Source organism: Colletotrichum costaricense (genome assembly GCF_030867565.1).
Source record: "Colletotrichum costaricense strain IMI 309622 chromosome Unknown Scaffold_18.1, whole genome shotgun sequence".
NCBI lineage: Eukaryota > Fungi > Ascomycota > Sordariomycetes > Glomerellales > Glomerellaceae > Colletotrichum > Colletotrichum costaricense.
In genome coordinates this window covers 466,061-479,546 of record NW_026848247.1, presented here as the reverse complement: position 1 = coordinate 479,546, position 13,486 = coordinate 466,061, and the positions used below count along the sequence as shown (strand labels likewise).

General features: G+C 54.7%; 5 protein-coding genes across 5 annotated transcripts; 3 read left to right on the top strand and 2 right to left on the bottom strand.

Moving 5' to 3' along the window:
• Nucleotides 1-2,974: 2,974 nt before the first annotated feature.
• CCOS01_13705 (uncharacterized protein) lies at nucleotides 2,975-4,558 on the top strand (the record flags this gene model as incomplete). The annotated part of the gene is made up of 1 exon (XM_060461851.1): nucleotides 2,975-4,558. One exon carries the CDS (start codon nucleotides 2,975-2,977, stop codon nucleotides 4,556-4,558), a length of 1,584 nt encoding a protein of 527 aa, XP_060307571.1.
• A 1,501-nt stretch (nucleotides 4,559-6,059) lies between these two features.
• CCOS01_13704 (NUDIX domain-containing protein) lies at nucleotides 6,060-7,988 on the top strand (the record flags this gene model as incomplete). Its single annotated transcript, XM_060461850.1, has 3 exons — nucleotides 6,060-6,485; nucleotides 6,951-7,167; nucleotides 7,246-7,988. The coding sequence occupies 3 exons, from the start codon at nucleotides 6,060-6,062 to the stop codon at nucleotides 7,986-7,988; spliced, it is 1,386 nt and encodes a 461-aa protein (XP_060307570.1).
• Nucleotides 7,989-8,437: 449 nt separating this feature from the next.
• On the bottom strand, nucleotides 8,438-9,660 carry CCOS01_13703 (ctr copper transporter; the record flags this gene model as incomplete). The annotated part of the gene is made up of 4 exons (XM_060461849.1): nucleotides 8,438-8,555; nucleotides 8,732-8,819; nucleotides 9,157-9,340; nucleotides 9,550-9,660. The coding sequence occupies 4 exons, from the start codon at nucleotides 9,658-9,660 to the stop codon at nucleotides 8,438-8,440; spliced, it is 501 nt and encodes a 166-aa protein (XP_060307569.1).
• A 1,850-nt stretch (nucleotides 9,661-11,510) lies between these two features.
• CCOS01_13702 (3-hydroxyanthranilate 3,4-dioxygenase) lies at nucleotides 11,511-12,251 on the top strand (the record flags this gene model as incomplete). The annotated part of the gene is made up of 3 exons (XM_060461848.1): nucleotides 11,511-11,542; nucleotides 11,648-11,723; nucleotides 11,817-12,251. 3 exons carry the CDS (start codon nucleotides 11,511-11,513, stop codon nucleotides 12,249-12,251), a joined length of 543 nt encoding a protein of 180 aa, XP_060307568.1.
• Nucleotides 12,252-12,561: 310 nt separating this feature from the next.
• CCOS01_13701 (fumarylacetoacetate hydrolase) lies at nucleotides 12,562-13,444 on the bottom strand (the record flags this gene model as incomplete). The annotated part of the gene is made up of 3 exons (XM_060461847.1): nucleotides 12,562-12,989; nucleotides 13,058-13,269; nucleotides 13,359-13,444. 3 exons carry the CDS (start codon nucleotides 13,442-13,444, stop codon nucleotides 12,562-12,564), a joined length of 726 nt encoding a protein of 241 aa, XP_060307567.1.
• Nucleotides 13,445-13,486: the final 42 nt, after the last annotated feature.

The window sequence follows — 13,486 nt, the reverse complement described above, 5'->3', positions numbered from 1 at the left end:
CGAGTAGCTGGGCTGAAGGAATAAGACATACGACTACGCTATTGACGAAACCGCCGTGCAACACGGAATGCCAGGCTACAACTTGCTACCTCCTACAGCATTGACCTCCAACAACACATACACGTGCTAATTATTCCTTGTTCGAGCTGGATCTAAAGAAGCCGACTGATAGAGCTGACGTACGCCAGAGACACGTAAAATCAGGTCCTGGGCTCGATTTTGGGCCGGCGCCTTCTAGACTGATGGTGCTGTGAAGGGAGAGCAGCTTGGGGGACAACCCCTTGACTAGCTCTGCGATGGTCTGCACGCCATCGAGACACAAGATGGGACGGCATTGGCTCCCACTTGCCGGGACGGGCCAGTGCTTGACTTAGCGGCGGAATGTCAGCCCTTCGCACGAACTTGCATAAGGATCAAAGGCTTATGATGGGATCGAAAAGGAGGTCGTTCTAGCAGCATTTTGTTCCCATCCTTTTGCTATCCTTCTGACCAGAGCGGGACGGCAGGCGACTTGCAATGTCAGTCCAGGCATCAAAGTCCGACTTCCGACAATCCACCGTCTCTGGCCCCATCTGGGTATATCGTACAAATTTTCTCTGGCTCAGGAAGACCTTCTCGTCTAGGTCTCTCACAAAGCCCGCTTTGGGGAGCTCCGACCGACTAGCTAGGGATGGACCGATGTGGGTTAGGCTTGAGCACTTGGGAAATGCCCATCCAACTTCGTCTTTGCACAATTGGGACGAATTGTGCTCATTTTCAACACTTCATTGACCAAGACTGATTCTTAATTGGGAGCTACGGGGCACGCCCCGCTGCTTGGCTTGCCATCTAATGCGTCGTCGAAGAAAAGTTACCGGGCCACGGCCCGTCACGAAGCACGTCCAGTCAGGAAGAATCGATGCGCCACTTCTTCAAGGCACCCGCCAAGTGATCTCGCCCCGAGCCTCAAAGACCTTTTTCGTGAAAGATTTACTCTCGGAGCGTGGGAGGGCGCTTGCGCTGTCTCGTCGCAGAGCTTGACAGAGACTTACGGACTGGTTGGCGACAGCCCGCAGACGAGTTTACTCATGTGATGAAGACTCTCGAGGCCAGACACAAGACAATCATGTTTTAACGTCGGAAATGGAATAAACTCGTTGAAAAGCTTCCAAACATAGAAAAGTCTATCTCTCTTCGGTCTACGGGGTCCAGACCGGCACCAGAGATGGATTCCAAAGATAACGTCATACAGAGCAGCAGCGGCCCACCCATGGTCTGCTGAACGAGGGGTTCGCAATATCTCGTTCCGTTTGCGGTTCCATGACGCGGAAACACCTACCAAATCAGAAGTTTTGTCAGGCCATGTGCAGTTTCTTGTCCCGGATGCATTCAAGATCCAACCCCTCAAACGGTTCTTCCATGTTTCAACGGCCAAGATCTGGAGGGTTTTCCAATCCCTAAGTTATATCAGCGTGTACGGAGTGTCGAGGAGGGTTCAGTCATACTCATGGTGCTAGCCGGGATACGATTATTCAATCCCCGTGTCTCAGAAGGCCAGCGGAAGATCTCCAAGATCGCCCTCGTCCCGGGAGAAGCGGCTCATCACTAAGGAAGCCCCACGGGGTTATCTTGGCAGACCCATCTTCATTTGATTGCAAAGTCCGGCGAGGTCGGCGGGGGAGGCCGAGATTCCTCTACCCATGCCGCCGATTGAGATCACCTAGCTCGAGCCATGGTGTCGGGTCAGAGGTTTGAAGAAGGCCTGCGGGCGCAACTTGCCTAATCACCAACGTCGTCAACGCACATTTGGAAACTCGATTCTACGGCACAATGCTACTGCAGATTTGCTGGTGAAGAAGATAAGAGCGCTCAGCTTTCTGCTGTGATGCATGCCACTTACAGCCATGCGATTTACCTCCGCACTAGACAGCACGGCTTGCCGGTGTCCAATATGAAGGCGCTCCTTCGGATTGAAGAGTACCGTGTTTGTCGCCCAGCACGCGGCGCAACAGTTTTCTTGGCTTCTTTGTCCATCTTACTGGCTCGCGGTTATAATGACTGAGTGTCTTTTGGCGGTTGATGAAGCTAGTACAACCCGAGCCTTGGAATATCAGCCAAGCATCCATGGTGGGATCCTCCAATAACACCCCAACGTTACGCACCGAGGAACCCTTGTTCTGCGCCTGTCAAAGTCGATTAAACTCATGATCCTACCGTCCCGCGTCTACGAATATGGAGCAAGTGGTTCATCAGGTGGGAAGCCAGGGGTGGCACAGGGAGCAGGATAACCACTGCGTCAGCCCTGTGATCCAACGACTTGCAAGGACATGACCGGGGGAGTTCTTGATGCATCCCGGCATCCTTTACGATGGGACAACACGAACAAACAAGCAAACTGATTTAAGCAGGTAACAGGATGGGTGTGGCCACTGATTGAGTTCATTGGATGGCGTAAAGGTGGCTCAATATTGTTGGCAAACAACGTCCAGCATGGCAATATCCGATCTGGACGGCGGGCGCCTGGGGGCTTTGTCTGCTTCAAATATAGATACAGTGATCCGGGCCCCTCGAGAACAAACTCTTTTAAAATCTGGCTCTCGCCCAAATCATTTCATGGGGAAGAGCACGTTTCTAGAGACTGCGGATTTTTTTGGACTGGAACCGAAGCGGCCTTACCTGACAGAGGCTGATAGATACTGCTTGGCCTGCACTTTGCATAGAAGCCTCCTTTGTCGACAGAGTCATTCCCTCGAAGCTAGCCATTCCCGATTCAGTCAACAAGCCCGACAAAGAACTTCGAGTTCACTTCTAGAAAATCGTCTCGCCGCATCCGATCAAAGTGTCTCGGTCATCAGCTTTGTCATTTGAACCGGTGGCTACCAGTGGCATGGGACATATTGCGCCAGAATCCCGGATTTCGTCCTAGGCGACACTTTCCTGCTTCGTCTTCCCTCTTACCACACCACATCGACGAAACCCGCCGCTTTTTTTCGAGATGTCCACCATCATGGAGCCTCGAATCATTCCCAGCCAGCTTCCGCCTGGTTTGGAGATTGCAATACCGCCGGGAGGCGAGCTGCCTCCTCAGCAGCCGAGAGGCACTTACGACAAGAAACCTCTCCCGCCGCTACCTCCTCTCCGCCCAGGATTTTATCGCCAAGTTTCAGCCTTTTCTGTCATGTCGGCCATGTCAGTTACTTCAGCTATATCCATCGAAACAAAATCGACTACAAGAAATTCATCGAGGTCGCGAAGTCGTGCCAGGACGACACCATCACCGTCCCCTTCGAGATTGGAACCTACTGAGGGACCCGAGACAATCGAGAGACTGGAGAATGAGATCAGCACAATTTTGATTCAGCATAGCCCGACTCCCTTATCGCCTGTATCACCAAGATCAGAACATAGGAGTTGCTCGCCTCAGAGTCGTCGACCCGAACCAGAAATCAGAAAATTGGCCGTCCGGCGTCTCTCTACACCAATTACAAGCCCGTGTACTCTTCATCGATCATCGGCAAAGATCAAGCAAATAACTGGACTGGATGTTGATTTTAGTGGCTTCACTCCAACGCCCCCCCGGCCACCTCGTTCGCCATTGGTCTCGGAAACGCTGATGCCAGCTACACCCGACAAGTCTAGCAGTGTTCACAGCACAGAGAAGCATAGTTCGGAGAAACCGGCATCAACTTCGGAGCCAGCCCGAACTTTGAGCTTGATCGACGACTACGATGACGACTCGGAACCTGATAGCAGTGAATGGGACTTCAGTCCCAGTTCACGGAGGAACCACCCGTCGTGGATACCTGCATCTCCGGTGCCGCCTCGGGTAGAGATATTAGACTTTGACGAAGCGAGCCCGCGACGTCGGGACTCTGAGATTGGATGCTTGAGATCGCCTGGTATGCACCACTTCGAGACGCTTCCCGCACGGCGAAATAACCATATGGAAGTCAGTTACGTGGGGGCCAAGGACCTCTACCACGCGACGGCGACATCGATTGCGAACTCGGCGAAGAAGACTGCGGGAGCTTCCCGAGACAGCATGGAGTCCGGGCGGAGCTCTATTCGGCCACCAAAGAATAGGCTGAGTTTCGCGGCCAAGGTGCTTCAGTCTGGTAGAAAGCGGCCACCCACGGGCATCAATACGACCCCTCAGTCACCATCATCACTGGGCCCTGGGACGGGCTCTACCATGGGAAAGCAGTCATTGAGGTCGCTTCACCCGGATATGCACGCACACTCGATGGACGACGACCGTCTACGGGTCAAGTACTCGGACGCTCTTTCTCGCGTATTCCGATGGAGCGGCGAGCACAGGAGGGTAGTTTCGGAGGGCACGACAGCGACCGACCTGCCGCCGACGTCAGAGCCTCGCAGTACCGCAGCTACGCCGGTGCCCGACTCACCTACACAAGCTGGACCCGGACTGAAGAGGATGAGTAGCCGGCGTTCAATGCAGGGCTTGGCGGCTCAGTTCAAGAGGACAGCGAACTCGATGGTTCTGACTAAGGATGAACGGCGGAGAGAAAATCTAAGGCAGAGCATCCGGGTGATACCGGAGGGTAGCACACTTGAGTAGTGCAAGCCGGGCATTATGGGACGGCGCCGGCGTGGCGTTTCGGGGTGCGGACTGCCTGCGCTGCTTAGGACGCTGGGTAAGGTACCTTAAGATGCGAACCATCTGGTTCGCGTCAAGGGAGGGAACAGCTGGCTCAGGCCAGAAGTCCTGGGATGGTGTCATGTCTCGGCGTTTGTGTGTTTAGCGTTGTTTGTTTGTCAAGGATGAAGGGTGTCTAGACTACTCACTAGTCTACCTGCCTGTCCATCGTCCTTTCTGAAAAGCGAAGAAGCGTTTGTCGTTGTTTGGGCAGTGTACGTATTACGTCTCTGCCAATCCATGAAACCTGGCAAAAGTCCAGATGACTACTTTACCTTAGATAGACATTCCTACCAAGAACAATCTATAGGGAGTGAAAGAAGATAATCTCTACTTTCTACAATATGCAGACGAATCCGGTGGATGCAAAGCCAAAGTCTGAATGCGCCCGAAGCTGTGTGATGTGAACAGCTCCCCCACCTCTAATACAGTAATCGATAAGTAATAGCGGAAAAGGGTCCCGCATTCCCATGTAAGACGTCAACCCGGGCCAATGACAAGTTCGGGTTATGGCAAGCTCCGCGGGACCTCCGTGTTCGCCGGGCCGCGGGCTGCCGAGCTTTAGGTGAGAGACCCGCGGCGACGTACCTGGGAGTCATAAGGTACCCGGTGACATGCTTTACCTTATGGTAACTACTTGCTTCCCATGGAAACAAGATGCCTTAGCTTGCCGACCCAATGAGAGTTGACCATAAGTAAGCCTTTAGGGCAGAAGTGACATCTCATAATGAGATCTCAAAAGTATGGTTGATCTGACTGCTGTTGCTACTTGCTATTGACTCACTCTGTACTTCCATACTGCCCCGGCTACTTGGCTCTTCGGGATATCTTAACTAACCCCACCCCCGCAATTCGGCTCGGCGCTTTTTCCAACAACTTTCCCCCAAGACACACGTTCGCACAAGGTGACTGTTCTGGGCCCTCGGTTTCCTCCTCCTTTTCTCCAACTCCAACCACAATACTCCGTACACAGTCTGAAAGACCTTACCTTAGATTGCCTTGGATAAGCACACAGCAACTCCGTCATCCACCCTCCTCCAACCACGTCTCACGTCCGCGACCTTCTAGGCAAGAACGCGCGCAGCCGCCCCCCTCCTCTTCCTCCTCTACCCTTGACTCCCCGCGCACGACCGCTGAACGCTTGAACGCCGCATTCTTCCTGGACCTCGCTTCCTCGTGTCGGTCATCCTTCGTCCGGACCTCTAACCGGAGCTCCCGTCCACACTCAATCACACGCACACGCTTACATACTCCTCACAACATCCTAGGGATTCTTTTTACCTTACCTTCCCCCCTTCCATCCTCATCTCATTCGATCCATAGGCGCGCAGATAGAGTTGCAAACCTGCACCTCTTCCTCCCCCTCATCCTCCTCTCCTCTTCTTCCTTCCCCCACCCCCCGTCGGATAGATAAGACCGAGAAATGAGCCAAGCGGCCGCGACGGACCCCTCGCCGGCCCCAACCTCTCCTCCGTCCTTCTCCGAAGACGCTGCAGCAACCACGGGAACCAACACCAGTAATACTGCTTCTTCAACTACTACTACTACAACGACCACCAGTACCACCGCGACGGCGTCGCCAGCCCTGCAGCATCAGCAGCAGCTAGACGAGGCCACGCCACCGACGGATCAGGAGGTCCACGAGATCAAGACCACGCTCGCCGCTGCCGCTGCCGCCAAGGATCCGGCCGCCACCACTACTGCTGCTACTAGCCAGACGAACGACAACAAGAACACCAACGACAACGGTAACCCCAACCCAGAGGGTATCCTCATCCTCGACGACCACGAAGAGGTTACGAGCTACTGGGATGCTGGAGCCATGGCTCCCCTCAACTCAGTATCTGCGGTTAGTCACTTTCTTGATTCTCTTCGCTCCGTCTGCCTCCTCACGAACTCCCCCTTCGATGTCCATGTAGATTGGAGTTGGGGTAGATGCAACCTAGATGCAGCGTTGCAGTCATGCCCGATCTCGCTCTTTTTCATGTGTTCCTCAGCCTATCACCATTCATGTATTATGCTTCCCCAAAGTGAAGCTATATTCTCACGCCCTGTTACCCCCCTCCTGCTCTATCTTGCTGCCCATCATCATGTCGCCGCATATCAAGCGCTGTATCACCCCATGAACTCATGACTTGGTGCCCTCTTGGCCCTTCCTCTCCTTCCTCTCGCGCCCGCTCCCTCGCCGCCGTCTCTTGCTCATCTTCGCTGTTCTGGCTTTCCTTTCATTTTGTTGTATTGTATCGTTTCAGTACATGAAACACCTCTGCCGGCCATGTATCTCTGCGCAAATAGGATGCTAATGCGCTCCAAGGCGGCCATCGCCCGCCTGAGACGATATGTACCGCCCGCATTCCCTCTCTGGGACAGACTCCCCGTCAGCCGCCGAGCGGCCGTTTTGATTCTACTCTACGCCGACCGCAGAGGCGACCTGCGCGTCGTCATCACGATGCGCGCGGCCAGCCTGCGGAGCTTCTCCGGGCACGCCGCCTTCCCGGGAGGCAAGGCGGATACGCTGCAAGAAACACCGTGTAAGTCACGATCCCAACGGGGTCCACCACCCACGCTGTCAACAAGTGTGTGGGCTGTGTAGCTGACTACCTTGCCAGACGAAATCGCAAGAAGAGAAGCGTGGGAGGAAATCGGCCTGCCCATGGACGACGCCCGCATCCCGAAACCCTTCAAGATCGAACCGCTCTGCTACCTCCCCTACAACCTTGCCCGCACGGAACTCGTCGTCCGCCCCTGCGTCGCCTTCCTCCACGCCGACGAGGACCCGGACGAAGACGATCCGAGCCCCCTCGTCGAGGAGCGCATGATCCCGCGCCTGGACGCCAAAGAAGTCGCCGCCGTCTTCTCCGCGCCCTTTCAGAACTTCCTCCGGTCCAAGGATGCCGACCTCCCACCCTCGTCATCCAAGGTCCTCCCGCCGGGCCACTGGTACGACGGCAGCTGGATCCAGTGGAAAGAACACCCCTGGCGCGTACACAACTTCTACGTCCCCGTCGACGACCAGCGCGTCACGACGCCGGGGAACGCGATGGAGGTGGATCACCCGCAGAGCAACCTCGCCGAGAAGCTGGAGGAGGAGAAGGATAAGGAGGGCGGCGGGCGGTTCAAAGTGTGGGGACTGACGGCGCATATGCTCGTCGACTGCGCGCGCATCGCGTACGGGAAAAATCCCGAGTTTGAGTGTAACGAGCACTTTGGCGACGAGGAGATTATTCTGCAGGCGGAGAGGGAGGGAAGTTTGGTGGAGAAGAAGCGGAAGAGGGATGAGACGACAACGAGTTCGACAAGTACGACTGTGGAGGACGGGAGGGGGGACAAGGCGGAGCCTGCGAAGATGTGAGCTCAGCATGTAGGTGACTGAGATCCAGAAGATGGAATTCACCCATTTCTTCGAGCGTATAGTGTCGGAGAATCAGGATTATGGGGTGTTTATACGCATCGCCCCCGCTATCAATATGTAGAAATCACATATATAGAGTCTGCCGCTGCAGCTAGAGCAGCCGCAGCCGCCACGATGAATGAATATTTGCTTGAGCATATCATGTGTATTCCGAGTCCTGTCCCCCTTATGCGAGGGGGGTCTCCTTCTCTTGCCAGACTCACCCGTCGCCGCCTGTCTTCGGCCTGCAGGGAGTCGGAAGCTAATGCTATAAAAATCAAAACAGATCGATGAACGCCCCTCCACCGTTGATATTTCCAAAAGAAGCTATTGTGCAAGGGAAGATACAAAAGCATGTCTATGGCTTGTCTAGGCCACCCGGGACCTTGTGCGAACGTAAGGGGAACCTATTAATGGCACGCATTGTCCTTGGTCGAGGAGGTTGAGCTTCCGAATGCGGCGTATCCCACGAAGGCGCCAATAGCGACGGCGACCATGACCCAGCCATTGTATGTCATGAAAACGAGCCTGTTTCTCGTCAGTCGCTTCTTCCTTGCATCGTGCAGAATTTCCTTCTTCTCTCCAACTTGCACATCTTCCGAACTCGCCTCTTTCCTCCCTCGAAAGAAAAAGCCAGTTGAACCCGAAATGGCACGCAAAACTAGAAAGGCATAGAGCATATGGGAGAGGGAATCAAAACTCACATGAGCATAAAGGCGTAAAAGTTCTGGGCGGCGTAGAGGGCGGCCTTGACGAGGTGTGCGCTCCTGCTGGCCTCTGCCTGTTCGCGTCCTGTCCATAGGAAGGGGGTTGTCTCAGTAACGGTTCCAGCGACGCCTCGAAAGACACAAGACTTCTTAGCTCATTTGTGTTCGGTATCACGTTTGATGCAAGGGGGAGTGAGGGGATGTATGCGCTCGTCCTAGGTCCACCTCTACGTCGGTCGGGAAGAGGGGCGCTTGGTTGGGGAGCGCAGCTTTCAAGGTAATGTGTATGTGCAAGATGGGAAGCATGTGGGTGGGGGATCATGGGCGAAAGGTAATTGTTTGGTATACAGAAGATGTGTATGATATAGGTTTATGTGTATGTATGTGCGATGGCGACTGCCGGGAGGAGAGAGGGTGCTTACTCGGGAGAGAGTCGACGCGCTTGTTCACAGAGTTCTCGTAACGGCGGGATGCGGCGCGGAGTGCTTCGTAGCCTGCGGCGAGTGCGACGACGAGGAGGAGTGAGATGACGAGGCCGCTGGTGGAGCGGACGTGCCATTGGCGGAAGACGATGCAGAGGTTCTTGGTGTCCCAGGTGAAGAGCATCTAGAAGAGAAGGCGGGTTAGCTTTGAGCTGTGCTTTCATCTTAACACTGAGCTCCGAGAGGAGCGCATCGCGGTGGAGAGGAGCTCTACGGCCGGCTCGTGGAGAGCTGAGGGGACGCCTCGAGGGGATTCCGCGATAGTTCGAAGAGGAAGCGGTAGAGAAAACACATGGCATGCGCAGGTATGACGGGCTATGTGAAGAAACGTACGTTCATGCTGCACCGGTCGCCCATGCCGCCTCCCATTCCGTGGCCTCCCATATCGCCGTGGTCCATGGCGGAGTGGTCCATCTTTGAGTGATCCATGTGCGCGTGGTCCATATTGATCGGTACTTGGGGTGGTTATCGAGGGAAGGCTTGGTTGTCGAAAGCTCGGTGTGGAATTTTCTAGCACGTAGATTGGGATATTGCGTGCTTCGTTTGGTACGGTTTCAAGATGGGTGATTGTTGTTGAAAAGGAGAGGTTGCGTCTGCCCAGTGCGTGGTCGGTCAGTCGGTCAGTCACCTCAGTGAGATATGCGGGACCGGGGATATGTCGGTTCCAGAATGGATAACGGTAAGGGTACGGGTTTCGCGGGGGTGGTACCGTGGCGGTAGGGGTTCCAATGGTGTTCAGCGATCTTGTATCTGTACGGAGCGGGAGCTAGCAACGATTCGGTTGATGACTGCCGGGGACGACAAAACGGTGAAAATTGCTGAAGAATGGGAGATGGTTTTGTCGTTTATTGCAAATGCAAAGTAATGTTTTACCGGAGAATATGTACAAGCTATCTATCCTGCACGTTCACGACTAAGGCTGAAGAAGGGGTGGCGGCCCGTGGCTTGGGGAGGATGAGATGGAAACTCGCTCAAATGTGCGCAGGTTCCCAGCCTCTGAGACGGGGTGTTCCCTTCTTGCGCTGCCTCTCTACTCACCAACCAGCCAACACTTTACCTTCCAGAACCTTAAGCACGCTTGCCGCTGCTGTGTCCGTGTAGGAAAGTGGTCAGTAACAGGTTGTCTGTGTACGAGCACAACAAAGAATACTTTAGCAAGAACTAAACCAAACGGCGGGGAGCTGACGTGCTGGGGCTAAGGTAAGATAGCTTGTCCTCGTGAGACTCGGAGGGGCTGTTAGGAGAGACTTGAGGCGGGATGCTGGCTGGGAAAGGCCTGTAAGAGACCGTCGCGGCGGCTAAGGCGTTGACTCGTCTGAAATGTCTCTTTTTCTCTTTCCATTCCGCACATGCCCGGACTCTTACTGTGTAGAATGCTGCTTAAGCAGGCAGGGGCTAGAGCATGCAGCTTTGTAAGATGGTGATGCCCTGCACTGATGCTGTGAGACTTGCTGGAGGCGGATTGTAAGATCGACAACCCGTGAGGCGGGTAAGTGGGCGCTGGACAAGACGGGTAGGGCGGGGCGGGTGGTCCCCTCCTTCCCCCATCACACTCCTCAGACGTGCCAGGCCAGGCGTCACTTGGGACTGGCCGGGTGGCTTACCAGTGACATTCTGATGTTCTCTCTCATTGGAAATCGCACCTGGGGTTACACAATGGAGTCCTCGGAGCCTGGGGCGTGTTGGTATGGCGGGGTTGTTTTTAGTGAGAGGGGTCGTAGGCCATTGTCGCCGCTCGCTCTCGGTTACTCGGAGTCTTCAGTCTATGACCATCATTACTAGGTAACTGCCTATCGACGGCTAACTGTGCCGGTGAATCACTTCCTAGAAGCTCGTCAAGGACTTACTACAGGATGTGATTCCGACCTTCAACGTTGTGTTTGTCAGCGATGAAGATGACTCGATATTCATTTCACATCTCTCTGTAACTATATGGAGGAGGATCTCAATACCTTCATAGATTGTCGGTCTTTACCTTACCCGCCGCTGTGGGCGGCCCGCAACTCTCTCCAGTGGCTCCGCCGGGCCCGTCCGGAATGAGAGCTCTGGCGGCTGATAAATGCAGCCTCATCAATGAGATGTTGTAGTCATCCAAAGCCTAAATATCTCATTCGCCACGGAAGAGAAGGAGGGGATGAAATCAACTTATCTACACAATCTCATAGCCTTACCACCCGATTTCAACTTCAGCAGCCCACAACTGTTGAATCATTGACGCCAGAGTTTTGCAAAGAAGAGTTTTCATTAAAACGCGAAACAAGCTCAAGTGACTCACGACACCACAAGCAGCCATCATGCTTGGACCCCCTGTCAACCTGCCCAAGTGGTGAGTTCCAACTCATCCTATGCCACCTAGCTCTGTTTAGCATGCTATTGTGAGGCTATTCGCAACGGGGCTCAATTAATGCTAACGTCTCTCTCACGCACTCAGGCTAGAGGAAAACTCCCACCTCCTCAAACCCCCAATCAACAACTACTGCGTCTACAATGAGGACTTCACAGTCATGGTAAGCAAAACAACTCAAAACTCATCCCCTTGACCCCTCGCCCCCGCCCCCACCACCACCATCATCATCATCATTTCTGACGCCGAGCCTTAGATCGTCGGCGGCCCCAACGCCCGAACAGACTACCACATTAACCAGACCCCCGAATGGTTCTACCAGTACAAGGGCGCCATGATGCTCAAGGTCGTCGACGAGGGCGTCTTCAAGGACGTCATCATCCGCGAGGGCGACATGTTCCTGCTCCCCGGCAACACCCCGCACAACCCCGTCCGCTTCGCCGACACGGTCGGCGTCGTGCTCGAGCAGCGACGACCGGAAGGCTCCATCGATCGCATGCGCTGGTACTGCGAGTCTTGCCGCGAGGTCGTCCACGAGGCGGCCTTCCACTGCACCGACCTCGGGACGCAGATCAAGGCTGCTGTTGAGGCGTTCAAGGCTGACGAGGGGGCGAGGACGTGTAAGAAGTGTGGTGTTGTCGCTGAGGCGGCGCCGAAGCCTGGGTCGATTAAGGATCCTAACCTGGAGTGAAGCGGCCTGCGTTACATTTCGATGAGTGGATGAGCGGGTGAGAGAGAGGCACTTTGTTTCTGAGGTACGCGGTGTGATCTTTCAGGTTTGGGTATTTGTTGTAGGCGAAGGCGAGCAGACGGTCTATATGATTTAAAAGTACATGTGATCATGATTGATCTAGGTGATCCAGGCTGAGATGTTCACACCTCGGCCCCTTTTTTATATGAGACCCAACATGACTTTTCCGTAAAACATTGCAGATAAATCGCTCAAATCCTCCCCCTACTCTAGAAATGTCACCTCCCATAGGTCATCATCAAAGCGACACTTACGTCTCGGCAAACTCGTACGAGCTAGGAGACTCCTCAACGGCAACCTCGATCTTGGCCTCGGCCAGCTCCTTGCCGCCGACACGGAGACCGGCGCGGATCACGTCACCGGGCACGGCCGGGCCGACACCAGCGGGGGTTCCGGTCAGGACGATGTCGCCGGCCTCGAGGGTCATGACCTTGGAGATGTCGCTCAGGATGCGGGGGATCTGGAAGAGCATGAGGTTGGTGGAGCCTTCCTGCTTGACAACGTCGTTGACCTTGAGGAAGAGCTCAATGTCGTGGGGGTCGGGGATGGCGGATTTCTTGATAATGTCGCTCATGGGCAGGAAGGTGTCAAAGCCCTTGGCGATAGACCAGGGGAGACCCTTCTTCTTGGCTTCGTTTTGGTTGTTGCGTGCCGTCATGTCAATGGCGAGGGCGTAGGCTGTCTTGTGTGTCAGTGGCTGTGAGGGTAGGAAGGGGGACGATGTGCCCCAAGCGAGTGAGACGAACCCTCAATGGCGTCGATGGCGCCCTTGTGGTCATCGGCCTTGAGATCCTTAACCTGCTTGCCGAGGATGAGAGCGAGCTCGACCTCATAGTGCATGTCGACACCCTTGGGTCTCAGCACTGGGCCGGCTCCAGGGAGGAGGATGGAGGAGGTGGGCTTCAGGAAGAAGAAGGGCTGCTTAGGGCGGGTGTTGTTGAGCTCCTTGACGTGATCGCTGTGGATTGGTTGTTAGTCCTCTCTTCTGTTCCCTGTGCCTGCATCTCATGTTTGTGAGAGTCGAGGGGCAGGTGACGAATCACTCACGCATAGTTGCGGCCAATGCACATGACCTTACCGGCCCTCTTCAATGAGGCGGCGGTAGCCATTGAGCGTCTGAAAACCATGGACATCTTGACGGTTGTGATTCGCGTCTCCTCGAGTTACAGATTCTT